Raw genomic sequence first — 15,266 nt, forward strand, 5'->3', positions numbered from 1 at the left:
ATTGTAAGAAAAACCCATCTGATTCACTAATGACCTAGAGGGAAGGAAACTGCCATTCTTACCTGGTCTGGCCTGGTCTCCATGTGATTCCACACCTATCCTCTGGTTATTTAGGGATGGGCAATAAATGCTGGTCTGCTAACAATACCCACATTCCACAAATGAATAAGGATCTCTTGCCTACATTGTTGGTGATAATATGAACACAGCAACTACATCTTGCTCCTCCCCTTCCTGTATTCTTTCAAGCAACTCCAGGTGTCCTTTACCTTGGCACCACGTTGGCACAATGGGTATTCTCAATCCTGCTCACAAAGGATGCTTTCTGTCTGTGTAATTATAAAACCACTACGGCTGTTCAATTTTCTATGTGCTCCCCCCCTCCCCAACCCACCACTTGAATGGCTTTTTGGACCATGGTGCAGTGATCTGTTTGACCATCCTCCCAGCAGATTCTTTCCTCATCTATATGGGAAGCAAGTACCTCATATCTGTTGGACAAGGTCAAGATCTATGGCACCTCCAATGCTACGTCAGTACCCTTCTACCTCACTTGTTATACTCTCATGTCCCTGATCAGTGGTCACATTTGAAATATTTAAGCTATAGGGTGTGACTGTCTGAGACACAGAATCAAGAGACTGAAGTTCCTCAACTTCCAGAGACTGATGTCACGGCAGTTTGCAATGGGGTCCACCAACACCCACATCATGCCACAACAACACATCGCCTGTACCACCATTTCTAATGTAGGTAATTAGGTTTTATTTGGTTAAAAAAATTATTCATACAGTCCCTAAATTACTTTAATCTTTTCCGAATCTACTACAATTTATTACGATGAAGATTTCTGAAGAAGGGTCACTGGATCCAGAATGTTAACTGTGCTATCAGGCCTGCTGAGCTTTTCTAGAAAATTATTTTTGTTCCTGATATAAAGTGTCTACAGTTCTTTTGAGTTTTTTGTCTACTACTATTTAAGGTTTGCCCCAAACTACTATTTAAGGTTTGCCCATTTAGCAGCCATGGTTTCTCTGTGATGCCTGCCCCGAGTCAGACAAGTCTGAACATATTTTCTGCTCCTTCTCAAAATGCTGCATTCTGACACCAACTGCCAGGACACTCTTCCCAGAATGCTTCATGGTGACACCAACTGCCAGGACACACTTCCCAGAATGCTTCATGGTGATACCAACTGCCAGGACACTCTTCCCAGAATGCTTCATGGTGACACCAACTGCCAGCATACACTTCCCAGAATGCTTCATAGAGACACCAACTGTCAAGACAATCTATTGCGAAGGACCGTCCAATCAGACTGAACCACTCAGTAGGAAAAGAGAAAGATAAGTTTGACCTTGTGAGTATGTGGATCTACAGGTAGTGAATCCATGAATAGCAAAAAGTGATTAATTTGATTTGCAGATGTTTTAACAGAGTAGAGAGTTAAAAAAATACATCAGAGGTAGTGTCGTCCCATTCCCCCCTTTACTCGAAGTAAAACGCTTAGAGACACAGTTTCGTTTTACTTCCTTCATCTTTATTCTCAGCCCTGGAGGGAGAGAGAATGATTGCCCATATACATAGGGACATCTGTTCTCAGTCTTCTCTCTTGAACAGCGGATTCTTAACGAATTATATAGTTGCTTACAGGGAGGAGCACCCAGATAAGGCAACATACATATTGATTGCGTGAACATTACAATCAACGAGTGTCAATAGTAGAGATTAAACCTTCTGCTGTTACACAATGAATGTTCTTAACCTTAACTGGCTTCACATAATGAATACTTTTCACCTTGTTAAACTGACCTTACGTACTAAATGTTTCTAATATTGTTAAATGGCTCTACATAATGGATGCTTTTCCACCTTGTTTCCACCTATTACCCTTGCCTCCAGCACCCCATTGTTAACTGCAAGTTCTTATCTTATCTGAGTCATGCTCAGCCGAATCTCTTGTTTCACAAAACTCAAAATTTAACTCTTTCCTTACCTGCTTAAATCTTATACACTTTCTCAGCAAGAGAATAGGTAAACAAAGGCACACAAATGTAAGGTTATTGGTAATCAGAGGAGTAAATGTGTTTATTTAGTGCAGTGTGTTGTGATCAGGAACATTTCACTAAGCTAAAGCTTTATGTAAAAACTATTGTTGTTATTGTTTGACTGTCATGAATTGTGTCAATCACCGAGTGTTGTGGAGACGATGCTGATGGATCATCCATACAATGTGGTATCACATAATGAGGTAAGGAATCACAAGTTCCCCAAGTAAAGTGTGATGCTCTTACCTGCGTAGGTTTGGAACATGCTGAGTTTATTGAGGGAAGAAATGAAGTAAGTGTTCAGATTGGGCAAAGACCTGCAGTAAGAAAAATTTAGGGAATTGTTAGAAAGAGAAAAGGACATCTATCAGACCTAAACAGTACAGGGATCCATGTATTGTCAATGTTAAAACCTTTTTAATCTTATGTCTAACGTTATGAAATGGAGCAATACAAGATAGTTTGGAATACGTTGTTTGAAAAGTGAACATTTTTTGGATGCTTGTGTTATGACATGGAAGTGAACCCCTCTGTTAATTAAACCAAACATCCAGAAAACTCACCTCCCTTCATAATCTGTTAAAATACAAGTAAGAGAGAACTCACAAAATCCACTATTTAAAGAAAATAACATCAATTTATTTTTCTAAACTTTTTCACTCTAAAAGTGAACATTGAACAACTATTCATAATTATAAGCCCCCCTTCTCTTAACAGCTTATTATCTGCCTCCACCTCTATAACAATATGCTGTTCCAATAAGACACTTATTAAAATTACATCAACTTAATTTCAAAACCACGCAACCACTATCGTCTTCTGTCTTTTTCTTCTTCCGACTGAGGATCTCCCTGGGTCATTTTCTATCTTTTTACTGAGAGTATGTTTCATATGAAAAGGTACCTTTGTGAGAGAGTGTTTCCTGATTTCTTGGAGAACATGATATTAGCTCTCCATGTGTTTCTGTCTTGACAGCAGTTTCTCTCTGACCATTTGGTCAGTTGCTCTCTGACCAATTTTCAAAATGGCGACATTTTATACTCCCCCAACATCAGATTGTCTCCTTGGTTCGATGTTGAAATAACAAAAAATTTAAACTCAATTGGGTTTTAGTATCCTAGGGCATAATTCAAACTGATTGATTAAATTCAAATTGTTGTCAAAACAGCAACCAAAATTTGGATATCCATTTCCATGTCACATATTTTTAGTTTGCCAGTAGACTCTGGGTCTGCCATTTAGTCTCACATCCAATTGCTTGTGAGCTCTCAGTTCAGAACAGCATTCACTTTCTCTTAAAGGCACCGTACACACCTTCAACTTCATAATACTTGAATAACATTGAACTATATATTGCATTTAAATACATATAGACATATCATTCTGGATGAATGTTATATCTAACAAAAAAATAAAGAACTGCTGGAAATCAGAAACAACTTGGGATAAGTAAAATATGCAAACTATTCCTCTGCCTGCTCAAAATTAAAAATGGAAAATCTTCAAAGCTTCTTCTAAACTTAAGATACCCATTGAAAATTAAATTCTCTACTTTGACAACAACAATAACGCTCGTGGGGCATGTGAAAAATAAGCAGTAACTGGTGCTATGTAATTTCTGCTATACAATAGTTTACTGTGTGTGCACCCAGTACATCAACACACAACTCTTGTTGCCATGTAATTACTATTGCAGAAACTTTAAATTCATACCTTATTACTTTCACTCCATGTCTTACCTTCCATGGCCATTGTCCAAAATAAAACTCACATTGTGGTGACCTGAAACAAACATTTATGAGATGACATACTATACCAGATACTGCATTTAGAATATAATATGGATCACAAATGCAATAAATATGAAACTTACCAACATATGTTCCAGTCATTTTACAAGTCATCATGCCACTGTCACTGTACACATTGTCAAGTTTCAAACCGTACCTACAGTTATAAAATAAAGTCTTGCAGTTATTCAATAATTATATAAATATTGCTAATACAGTTCATTAATTTAATTTAATGACTGTGTTTCTGAAGGAAATCTGTTATTCATGGGTAGGGATAAACCTTACAACATGTTGTATCCTAAGCTTCCAGAAAGCCTCTGCCAATGTTCCAGGTGAAATGCTGCCCATCAAAGGGCTGAATTTTACCAGGTGTCAGGTGAGTATCAATTTCAAGAGAATTCATGTAGGTTCTCTCTCCTTGATCTCAGGTAACGTAGTAATAGAGTCACACAGCACAGAAACAGACTTTTTGGTCCAAATTCAGTTCATGCTAAACTTAATCACAAACTAAACTAGTAGTACCTATGAGAAAGTGAGGACTGCAGATGCTGGAGACCAGCTCCAGCCCCACACCAGGTCCTAGCTCCCAGCCCTGCCGTATTTTCACCATCCCTCCAGACCTCCCCCTCTCTGAGGATGAACGATCAGTCCTCAGCAGAGGCCTCACCTTCATCCCCCTACACTCCCGGATCAATGAGTTCGACAAGCGGCTAGACATCTAGCATTTCTTCCACCGCCTTCGACTCCACGCCTACTTCTTCAACCAGGATTCTCGCCCACCCTCTGACGACCCCTTCTCCCGCATCCAATACACCCCATCCACCTGGACACACCGTGCTGGTCTCTTGCCCGCCCTCGATCTCTTCATATCAAACTGTCGCCGTGACATTGACCACCTCAACCTGTCCACCCCTCTCACTCACTCCAACCTCTCACCGTCACAATGCGCAGCCCTCCACTCCCCCTCTGCTCCAACCCCACCCTCACCATCAAACCGGCAGACAAGGGAGGCGCAGTGGTAATTTGGCGCACCGATCTTTACACCGCTGAAGCTAGACGCCAACTCGCGGACAACTCCTCCTACTGCCCCCTTGACCATGACACCACCTCCCACCACCAAACCATCATCTCCCAGACCATCCATAATCTCATCACCTCAGGAGATCTTCCATCCACGGCCTCCAACCTCATAGTCCCACAACCCCGCACCGCCCGTTTCTACCTCCTGCCCAAAATCCACAAACCCGACTGCCCCGGCCGACCCATTGTCTCAGCCTGCTCCTGACTCACCGAACTCATCTCTGCATACCTCAACACTGTCCTGTCCCCCTTAGTCCAAGAACTCCCCTAAATTCGGGACACCACCCACACCCTCCACCTCCTCCATGATTTTCGCTTCCCCAGCCCCCAATGACTTATCTTCACGATGGACATCCAGTCCCTATACACTTCCATCCCCATCACGAAGGCCTCCAAGCCCTCCACTTCTTCCTTTCCCGCCGTACCAACCAGTACCCTTCCACTGACACCCTCCATCGACTGACGGAACTGGTCTCACTCTTAACAACTTCTCCTTCCAATCCTCCCACTTCCTCCAAACCAAAGGAGTAGCCATAGGCACCCGCATGGGCCCCAGCTATGCCTGCCTCTTCGTCGGATATGTGGAACAGTCCATCTTCCACAGCTACACTCGCACCACCCCCCATCTTTTCCTCCGCTACATCGATGATTGTATTGGCGCTACCTCATGCTCCCACGAGGAGGTTGAACAGTTCATCCACTTTACTAACACCTTCCACCCTGACCTCAAATTTACCTGGACCATCTCAGACTCCTCCCTCCCCTTCCTAGACCTCTCCATTTTTATCTTGGGCAACCGACTCAACACAGACATTTACTACAAACCGACCGGCTCCCACAGCTACCTAGATTACACCTCCTTCCACCCTGCCCCCCTGTAAAAACGCCATCCCATATTCCCAATTCCTTCACCTCCGCCGTATCTGCTCCCAGGAGGACCAATTCCACTACCGAACAACCCAAATGGCCTCCTTCTTCAAAGATCGCAATTTCCCCTCCGATGTGGTCGACGATGTTCTCCACCACATCTCCTCCACTTCCCTCACCTCCGCCCTTAAACCCCTCCCCTCCAATCGCCACCAGGACAGAACCCCACTGGTCCTCACCTACCAGCCCACCAACCTCTGGATACATTGTATCATCCTCCGTCATTTCCACCACCTCCAAACAGACCCCACCAGCAGGGATATATTTCCCTCCCCACCCCTATCAGCGTTCCAGAGAGACCACTCCCTCTGCGTCCCCCTCGTCAGGTCCACACCCCTCACCAACCCAACCTCCACTCCCGGCACCTTCCCCTGCAACCGCAAGAAGTGCAAAACTTGTGCCCACACCTCCCCCTTACCTCCCTCCAAGGCCCCATTGGATCCTTCCATATCCATTGCAAATTCACCTGCACCTCCACACACATTATTTACTGTATCTGCTGCACCCAATGTGGTCTCCTCTACATTGGGGAGACAGGCCGCCTACTTGCGGAACGTTTCAGGGAACACCTCTGGGACACCCGCACCAACCAACCCAACTGGCCTGTAGCTGAACACTTTAACTCCCCCTCCCACTCTGCCAAGGAAATGCAGGTCCTTGGCCTCCTCCATCGCCAGACCCTGACCACACGACGCCTGGAGGAAGAGTGCCTCATCGTCCGCCTAGAAACCCTCCAACCACACGGGATGAATGTAGATTTCTCCAGCTTCCTCATTTCCCCTCCCCCACCTTATCTCAGTCCTAACCCCCGGATTCAGCACCGCCCTCTTGACCTGCAATCTTCTTCCTGACCTCTCCGCCCCCAACCCCCTCTCCGGCCTATCACCCTCACCTCCTTCCACCTATCGTATTCCCAGCGCCCCTCCCCCAAATTCCCTCCCCCCTACCTTTAATCTCAGCCCGCTTGGCACACCAGCCTCATTCCTGAAGAAGGGCTTATGCCCGAAATGTCGATTCTCTTGCTCCTCGGATGCTGCCTGGCCTGCCTAGTTGTACCTGTGTCCTCCTTGCCCCTATCCTTCCAAATCTTTCTGACTCATGAACTTATCAGATATTTTTAAAATGTTGTAATTGTACCTACATCCACCAATTCCTCAGAAAGTTCACTCCACACTCAAAACACTCTTTGTAAAAAATTTTCCCCTCATGTCTTTGTTAAATCTCTCCCCTCTCACCTCAAAAATGTGTATGCTTATCTTGAAATTCCCCATCCTAGGGAATAGACAACTGCCATTAGCCCTATCTATACACCTTATTATTGTATAAACTTCTATAAGTTCTCCTCTCAACCTTCTACACTCCAGTGGAAAATGTGCCTTCCATACCCAGCAACATCCTGGTAAATCTCTTCTGAACCTTCTCCAGCTTAATAATATCTATCCTACAACTGGGCAACCAGAACTGGACACGGTATTCCAGAAGAGTTCTCACCAATGTCCTGTATAGCCTTAACATAATTGGTTAGCACTGCTGCCTCACAGTGCCAGGAACCCGGTACAATACCACCCTCAGGGTGGGGGTGGGGAAGGGTGGGGGATTAGGGGTGGAGGTGGTGAAGTGGGGGACTGTGTGTGTGGAGTTTGCACATTCTTCTCGTGTCTGTGTGGGTTTCCTGTGGGTGCTCTGGTTTCCTCCCACAGTCCAAAGATCTGCAGGTTAGGTGGACTGGCCATGCAAAATTGCTCATAATGTCCAGGGGATGTGCAGGCTAGGGAAATGTAGGGTTATAGGGAGAGAGTATAGTGTGGGTCTGGGTGGCATGCTATTCAGAGGGTCATTGAGGACCTAATGGGCTGAATGGCCTGCTTCCACACTGTTGGGATTCTATGACGTACTCAAAGGACTGTACACAGAAGGCAAGCATGCTTCATGCCTTTTTAACACCCCCCCCCCATCTATATGTGAAGTAAACTTCATAGAATGATGTATCCCTAGGCTCCACTGTTCTACAGCACTACCCAAAGCCTACCATTAATTGTATAAGTCCTTCTCTTGTTCCTTATATCAAACTGTGATATCTCATATTTGTCCAGATTGCACTCCACCTACCATTCTTAAGCACGTTGACTCATTTGATCCAGATCCCTTTGTGATCGTAGGCAGTGAAGTCGGTTTTCTATGCCACCACATTTGATGTCATCCACAAACTTACTAACCATTGCTTACACTATGAATGCACGATGCTTATAAGGAGCTTCTCTTGTGCTAACTTGTGCTCACCAGTGTTTAAAGTACTTGCCACTGCTGGGCTGCCTGGGATTTCTGCTACCAATTTGCAAATGAAAGTCCAGCTTTGCACCATGTGAAACAGTGCCAGCCAGCAATAGCCAAACTGCAATTTCCCTGTCTTATAGAGGCAGGTAGACCGAAAAGCACAGATCAGGTTTCTATACTGTATGAGAATAATTATTCAAAATAGTTTCAAGCTATGTTTGTTCTTATAAGGAAAGGGATTAAGCCCTTAAGTGAAATGATTGTTTTCAAAGGAGATTAGGTGAAAAAATGTTAATGTATTGAATGGTTTTATTGTCAATAAATGTGCTTATTTAATTAGACATCAATATCAAAAGCCATAATTTTACTTCAGGTCAACTTCTCTCTTATGGTCTGTGCATGCTGGATACTAGGTCAGTTGACATGGAGGAGATAAGGGCAAAGTATAGTGACTTGGCATTGAGATAACATGGGGAAGTGTTTGGGATGAGGTGCCGTGAAAAGCGTGGGCTGTTTTTGTTTTAATCGTATTTTAATAACCTCAACACAGTGCCAGAGTACTGAGGCACGCCTTCCACAAAACCTGCCTTCGCACCCAGAAGTCCACACAACTGGCCCAACTTCTAGGGAATTCTGTCATCCTGGATGAAAATCTAAACTTTTGTGACATGGATCTAAGTTTGCTTGCTGAGCTGAAAGGTTCGTTTTCTGATGTTTCGTCACCATACTAGGTAACATCATCAGTGAGCCTCTAGTGAAGCACTGGTGTTAGTGACCTGCTTTCTATATGTGTGTTTTCTTGGGTTGGTGATGTCATTTCCTGTGGTGATGTCATTTAGATTGGATTAGATTACTTACAGTGTGGAAACAGGACCTTCGGCCTAACAAGTCCACACCGACCCTCCGAAGAGCAACACACCCAGACCCATTCCCCTACATTTACCCCTGCACCTAACACTATGGGCAATTCAGCGTGGCCAATTCATCTGACTTGCACATCTTTGGACTGTGGGAGGAAACTGGAGCACCCGGAGGAAACCCACGCAGACACGGGGAGAACGTGCAAACTCCACACAGACATTGCCCAAGGTGGGAACTGAACCCGGGTCTCTGGCACTGTGAGGCAACAGTGTTAACCACCGTGCCACTGCCATCATGCTGCCCACATTGCCAGGGAAACCAAGTCAAAGAGAAACAGAGTCAAAGAAGAATATAGTGAGAGAGCAAAAAGAGTCAAAGATTAGATCTCCTACAGTGTGGAAACAGGCCCTTCGGCCTAACAAGTCCACACCGACCCTCAAGAGCAACCCACCCAGACACATTCCCCTACATTTAGGCCTGCCTAATGCACCTAACACTACGGGCAATTTAGCATGGCCAATTCACCTAACATGCACATCTTTAGGCTGTGGGGGGAAACCAGACCACCCGGAGGAAACCCACGCAGACACGGGGAGAATGTGCAGATCCACACAGACTGTCGCCCGAGGCTGAGAATTGAACCTAGGACTCTGGTACTGTGCGGCAACAGTGCTAACCACTGAGCCACCGTGCCGCCCTAAAGAGAAAAGGAGTCAAAGAGAAAGAGAGTCAACAAGAAACAGAGTCAAAGAGACACAGACCAAAAGAGAAACAGAGTGACAGAGCAACAGAGTCCCAGAGAAACAGAGTGCGAGAGAAACAGTGCGAGAGAAACAGAGTCAAAGAGAAACAGTGACAGAAAAACAAAGTGACAGAGAAACAGAGTGACAGAGAAACACAGTGACAGAGAAACACAGTGACAGAGAAACAGAGTCAAAGAGAAACAGAGTGACAGAGATACTGAGTGCCAGCGAAACAGACTGTCAGAAAAACAGTGCCAGAAAAACAGCATGCCAGGGTAACAGCATGCCAGGGTAACAACGTGCCAGGGTAACAGCGTGCCAGGGTAACAGCGTGCCAGGGAAACAGAATCAATACCAAACAATGTCAAAGAGAAATATAGTGAGAGAGAAAAATGAGTCAAAGGGAAACAGAGTGCGGTTCTTTTTCTCAGAGGGTTCAAGTCGATGTGTTTATTGACAGAGTTTCGGTTGGAATGCCATGCTTCTAGGAATTCTCGTGTGAGTCTCTGTTTGGCTTGTCCTAGAGGTCTGTGTAGTCTGGCAGTCATTTCCGAGATATTAGACTACTCAGACCTCCTGTCATCATAGTAGTCCACAAACCACCAACACACTAAAACAGCAGCTAATGAACTTGAAAGACCCTATACATACAACAAGAAAAACTAATGTCATTTGCAAAATGCAAGAATTGTAACAAACACAACATTGGACAAACAGGCAGAAAACCAGCCACTAGGATACATGAACATTAACTAGCCACAAAAAGTCATGACCTATTCTCGCTAGTATCCTTACATACAGATGAGGAAGGCCAACACTTCGACTGGGACAAAACATCCATTCTAGGACAAGCCAAACAGAGACACACGCATAAGAACTCCAAGAAGCATGGCATTCCAACCGGGACTCTGCCAACAAATATATTGACCTTTCCCCATTTACCACCCTCAGAGAAAAAGAACAGCAAATTACATCACCACAGGAAATGACATCGCCAACCCAAGAAAACACATCAATAGAAAGCGGGTCACTAACACCAGTGCTTCACCGGAGGCTCACTGATGATGTTACCCAGTATGTGATGAAACATCTGAAAATGAACCTTCCAGCTCAGTGAGCAAACTTACACCCAGAACATCAACCTTAGCTATAAATCATCCCAAAACTAACTTTCAGGACATTTTTTTTCCCAGACTGGCTTGGAGATCTGGAATAGGTCCTGCAAACCTTTCAGTAGAACTTGGGCATGGATAAAAAAATTGAGGGTGTCACTGAGCTAACGTTACAGCACAAAACAAGTGAATGTGAACTAAGTTGATTGGAATGAAAAATGCGTACGATGCTGCATAGGTTGCAAATTCAAAATCATTAATTTATGCTGTTACCTAAAGCAAATTCATGCTGTTTGGTGAAGGCTGAAAAATAACACAAGGCAGACAGGGTAGGAACAGACAGAATAATGAACAGAGTGCCTGAGGGAGAATTGCTTTGTTTGTAATAACAATGATACATGTACAGAAACCCAGACTAGTGAGGTTTGCAGATCGCACTAAACAAGGGGTATTAAAATTGGAGGAGGCACGTCTAGAATTACAGGAGTGATTACACTTCAGTGTCAGATGGGGTAAGTGAATTAAAACATGCTAAATGGAACCCGTTGATCTATAATAATTTTGCAATCCGTGTTGCAAACTCACAACGTATCTGAATCAGGTTGAAGGAGCTCACAAAGCATTCCACCAGCGTAGACCCTGTAGGTTGAAAAACACATCACAAGCTCTGTTATTTGCAGTTTCTGTTTGTTATTTTAATAATCAAAGCTTTTCATTCTAATTATAGCAAGACCACATTTTGAAAAACACATATAAGTGATTTTTAATTGTCACAGTTACTCCAACTTACAAAAGCCACTAGCCTCTACATCCTAAAAAAGTCAAGATAAGAGTGGTGCTGGGAAAGTCAGGAATTAAGATTCTAAACAAAGTTTTTAGAAAAGCATTGATTCACTGATCACCCTCTGATGTGCTTAAAAACAAATCCTTATTGTGCTCTATGTTTTATAGAGTCATAGAGTCATAGAGATGTACAGCATGGAAACAGACCCTTCAGTCCAACCCGTCCGTGCCGACCAGATATCCCAACCCAATCTAGACCCACCTGCCAGCACCCAGCCCATATCCCTCCAAACCCTTCCTATTCATATACCCATCCAAATGCCTCTTAAATGTTGCAATTGTACCAGCCTCCACCACATCCTCTGGCAGCTCATTCCATACATGTACCACCCTCTGTGTGTATCTTTCTCCTCTCACCCTAAACCTATGCCCTCTAGTTCTGGACTCCTTGACCCCAGGGAAAAAGCTTTGTCTATTAATTCTATCCATGCCCCTCATAATTTTGTAAGCCTCTATAAGGTCACCTCTCAGCCTCTACAGAGAAAACAGCCCCAGCCTATTCAGCCTCTCCCTATAGCTCAAATCCTCCAACCCTGGCAACATCCTTGTAAATCTTTTCTGAACCCTTTCAAGTTTCACAACATCTTTCCGATAGGAAGGACACCAGAACTGCACACAATATTCCAACAGTGGCCTAACCAATGTCCTGTACAGCCGCAACATGACCTCCCAACTCCTGTACTCAGTACTCTGACCAATAAAGGAAAGCATACCAAACGCCGCCTTCACTATCCTATCTAACTGTGACTCCACTTTCAAGGAGCTATGAACCTGCACTCCAAGGTCTCTGTTCAGCAACACTCCCTAGGACCTTACCATTAAGTGTGTAAGTCCTGCTAATATTTGCTTTCCCAAAATTCAGCACCTCACATTTATCTGAATTAAACTCCATCTGCCAATTCTCAGCCCATTGGCCCATCTGGTCAAGATCCTGTTGTAATCTGAGGTAACCCTCGTCGCTGTCCACTACACCTCCAATTTTGGTGTCATCTGCAAACTTACTAACTGTACCTCTTATGCTCGCATCCAAATCATTTATGTAAATGACAAAAAGTAGAGAACCCAGCACTGATTCTTGTGACACTCCACTGGTCACAGGCCTCCAGTCTGAAAAACAACCTTCCACCATCACCCTCTGTCTTCTACTTTTGAGCCAGTTCTGTATCCAAATGGCTAGTTCTCCCTGTATTCTGTGAGATCTAACCTTGCTAATCAGTCTCCCATGGGGTACCCTGTCGAACGCCTTACAACCCAAACATAATTGCCTTAAAAACAGGCCATTATATTGTGATAATAAAGGCAGAATACCAGAAGTTGGAACTAAAATTAAAAGTTGTGGAGAAATTCAGCAGGTCTGGCAGCATCTGAAAAGAGAGAAAAACAGTTAATATTTTGAGTCTGATACAACTGATTGCTATTTATGGGATTTTGCTGAGCATAAACTGACAGCTGTTTTTCCTGCTTTACTAAGTTTCACTAAGTACATTACGGCTGGAAAGTATTCTGAGATGGCTGTGCAACCTATAATCTTATTATTTAACAAGTTCAAGGGCTTCAACACAACCATGATGAAGGTCAAAAAGATTAAAAGGCAAATCATCATAATTTATTTAAGTTGAGTTTTTTGGTTGAGCTATGCCCAAACTCCAGTTTGAGAGTTTGCTTTTATATACAGCACGGCACAGTGGCACAGTGGTTAGCACTGCTGCCTCACAGCGCCAGAAACCTGGGTTCAATTCCTGCCTCAGGCAACTGTCTGCGTGGAGTTTGGACATTCTCCCTGTGTCTGTGCGGGTTTCCTCTAGGTGCTCCTGTTTCCTCCCACAGACCAAAGATGTGCAGGTCAGGTGAATTGGCCATGCTAAATGGCCCGTGGTGTTAGGTGAAGGGGTAAATGTAGGGGAATGGGTCTGGGTGGGTTGCTGTTTGGAGGGTCAGTGTGGACTTGTTGGCTGGAGGGCCTGTCTCCACACTGTAGGTAATCTAATCAATATAAAAGACAATATGGGGATAGGAATAAACCACTGAATCACTTGAGTCTGATTCAAACTGTATTGTATGTACAGCAGGGCTGTGACTACACACTTTACTCAAAGGTATATTTTTACCTCAAAATCCTGGTTTTTCTGAGATTGGAGTCTATCGGTTTGTTACTGCCATAGATATCAGTAAAAATATCTCCAGAGATGTTAATGAGTTGACCTAATAGGCAAGAGAAAATTAGAATGAATGAAGGAAATAAAAAAGTGAGCCCTAGTACACAGTTAGACCTTTTCATAATATTAACACAGGGACTAGTTTCAAATTTAAGACCGTAAGACATAGGAGCAGAAACGAGGTCATCAGCCCATTGGATCTGCTCCACCATTCAATCATAGCTAGAGATGACAAAACTGCAGATGCTGGAATCCAAAGTAGACAGGCAGGAGGCTGGAAAAACACAGCAAGCCAGGCAGCATCAGGAGGGGGAGAAGTTGACATTTCGGGTGTAACCCTTCTTCAGGACTGGGGCTGGGTATGGGGGAGAGCTGCAGATAAAGGGGGTGGTGGGGCAGGGTGGTGAAATGGGAATAGGTGAGGACAGTTAGAGGGTATGACCTGGTTGGTCAATGGGAGGAATGAATCCGATTAGTGGCAGGGAGCAGTGGTGGTGGGTGGTGGGGAGGGGGTGGGGGAGGTGGGAGGTTGGCAGGGTTCCCAGCCCCTCCCCCTCCCTGCCACTGTTCCCTGCCACCAACTGGATTCATTTCTCCCATTGACTAACGAGGTTCTATCCTCTACCTGTCTTCACCCATCCCCACTTCACCACCCTGCCAACACGCCCACCCCCACCCCACCTCCTTTATCTGCAGCTCTCCCCACACCCATCTCCAGTCCTGAAGAAGGGTTATACCCGAAACGTCGACTTCTCCCCCTCCTGATGCTGCGTGGCTTGCTGTGTTCTTCCAGCCTCCTGCTGCCATTCAATCCTGGCACTTTAGATTAGATTAGATTACATTGCAGTCTGGAAACAGGCCCTTCGGCTCAACAAGTCCACACCGCCCCGCCGAAGCGCAACCCACCCATACCCCTACATTTACCCCTTACCTAACACTACGGGCAATTTAGCATGGCCAATTCACTAACCTGCACATCTTTGGACTGTGGGAGGAAACCGGAATACCCGGAGGAAACCCACGCAGACACGGGGAGAACGTGTAAACTCCACACAGTCAGTCGCCTGAGGCGGGAATAGAACCCGGGTCTCAGGCGCTGTGAGGCAGCAGTGCTAACCACTGTGCCACCGTGCCGCCCACCGTGCTCTCCATAACCCTTGAACCTGTCTATCTCAGCCTTAAATATACTCAATGATCTGGCCTTCAAAGCCTTCTCCGGCAATGAAATCCATGGATTTACCACTCTGGCTGAAGAAATTTCTCCTTATCTCTCTTCTGAAAGGTCTTCCCCTTACTATAAAGCTGTGCCCTCAGGCCCTAGTCTCTCCTACCAATGGAAACAACTTCCCAACCTCTACTCTGTCCACGCCAATAAATATTCTGTATGTTTCAATTAGATTCCACCCCCCATTCCCCATCCTTCTAAACT

At 44.7% G+C, this 15,266-nt stretch overlaps 1 protein-coding gene across 1 annotated transcript in view; it reads right to left on the bottom strand.

Moving 5' to 3' along the window:
* The window catches only part of LOC122549504 (fibrocystin-L), a gene marked incomplete at its 5' end in the record, with an annotated part of 252,804 nt that overhangs the window by 220,954 nt on the left and 16,584 nt on the right, over positions 1-15,266 (bottom strand). Inside the window, 5 exons of the mRNA XM_087985858.1 lie at positions 2,295-2,365; positions 3,788-3,830; positions 3,922-3,995; positions 11,424-11,477; positions 13,790-13,883. Of these exons, the coding sequence (XP_087841984.1) occupies positions 2,295-2,365; positions 3,788-3,830; positions 3,922-3,995; positions 11,424-11,477; positions 13,790-13,883 (336 nt within the window). The remainder of the gene's footprint in view (positions 1-2,294; positions 2,366-3,787; positions 3,831-3,921; positions 3,996-11,423; positions 11,478-13,789; positions 13,884-15,266) is intronic.

The sequence above is a fragment of the Chiloscyllium plagiosum genome, unplaced genomic scaffold, assembly GCF_037043375.1.
Source record: "Chiloscyllium plagiosum isolate Xiang-an unplaced genomic scaffold, Cpla_swu_hap1 HiC_scaffold_4, whole genome shotgun sequence".
Taxonomy (NCBI): Eukaryota; Metazoa; Chordata; class Chondrichthyes; order Orectolobiformes; family Hemiscylliidae; genus Chiloscyllium; species Chiloscyllium plagiosum.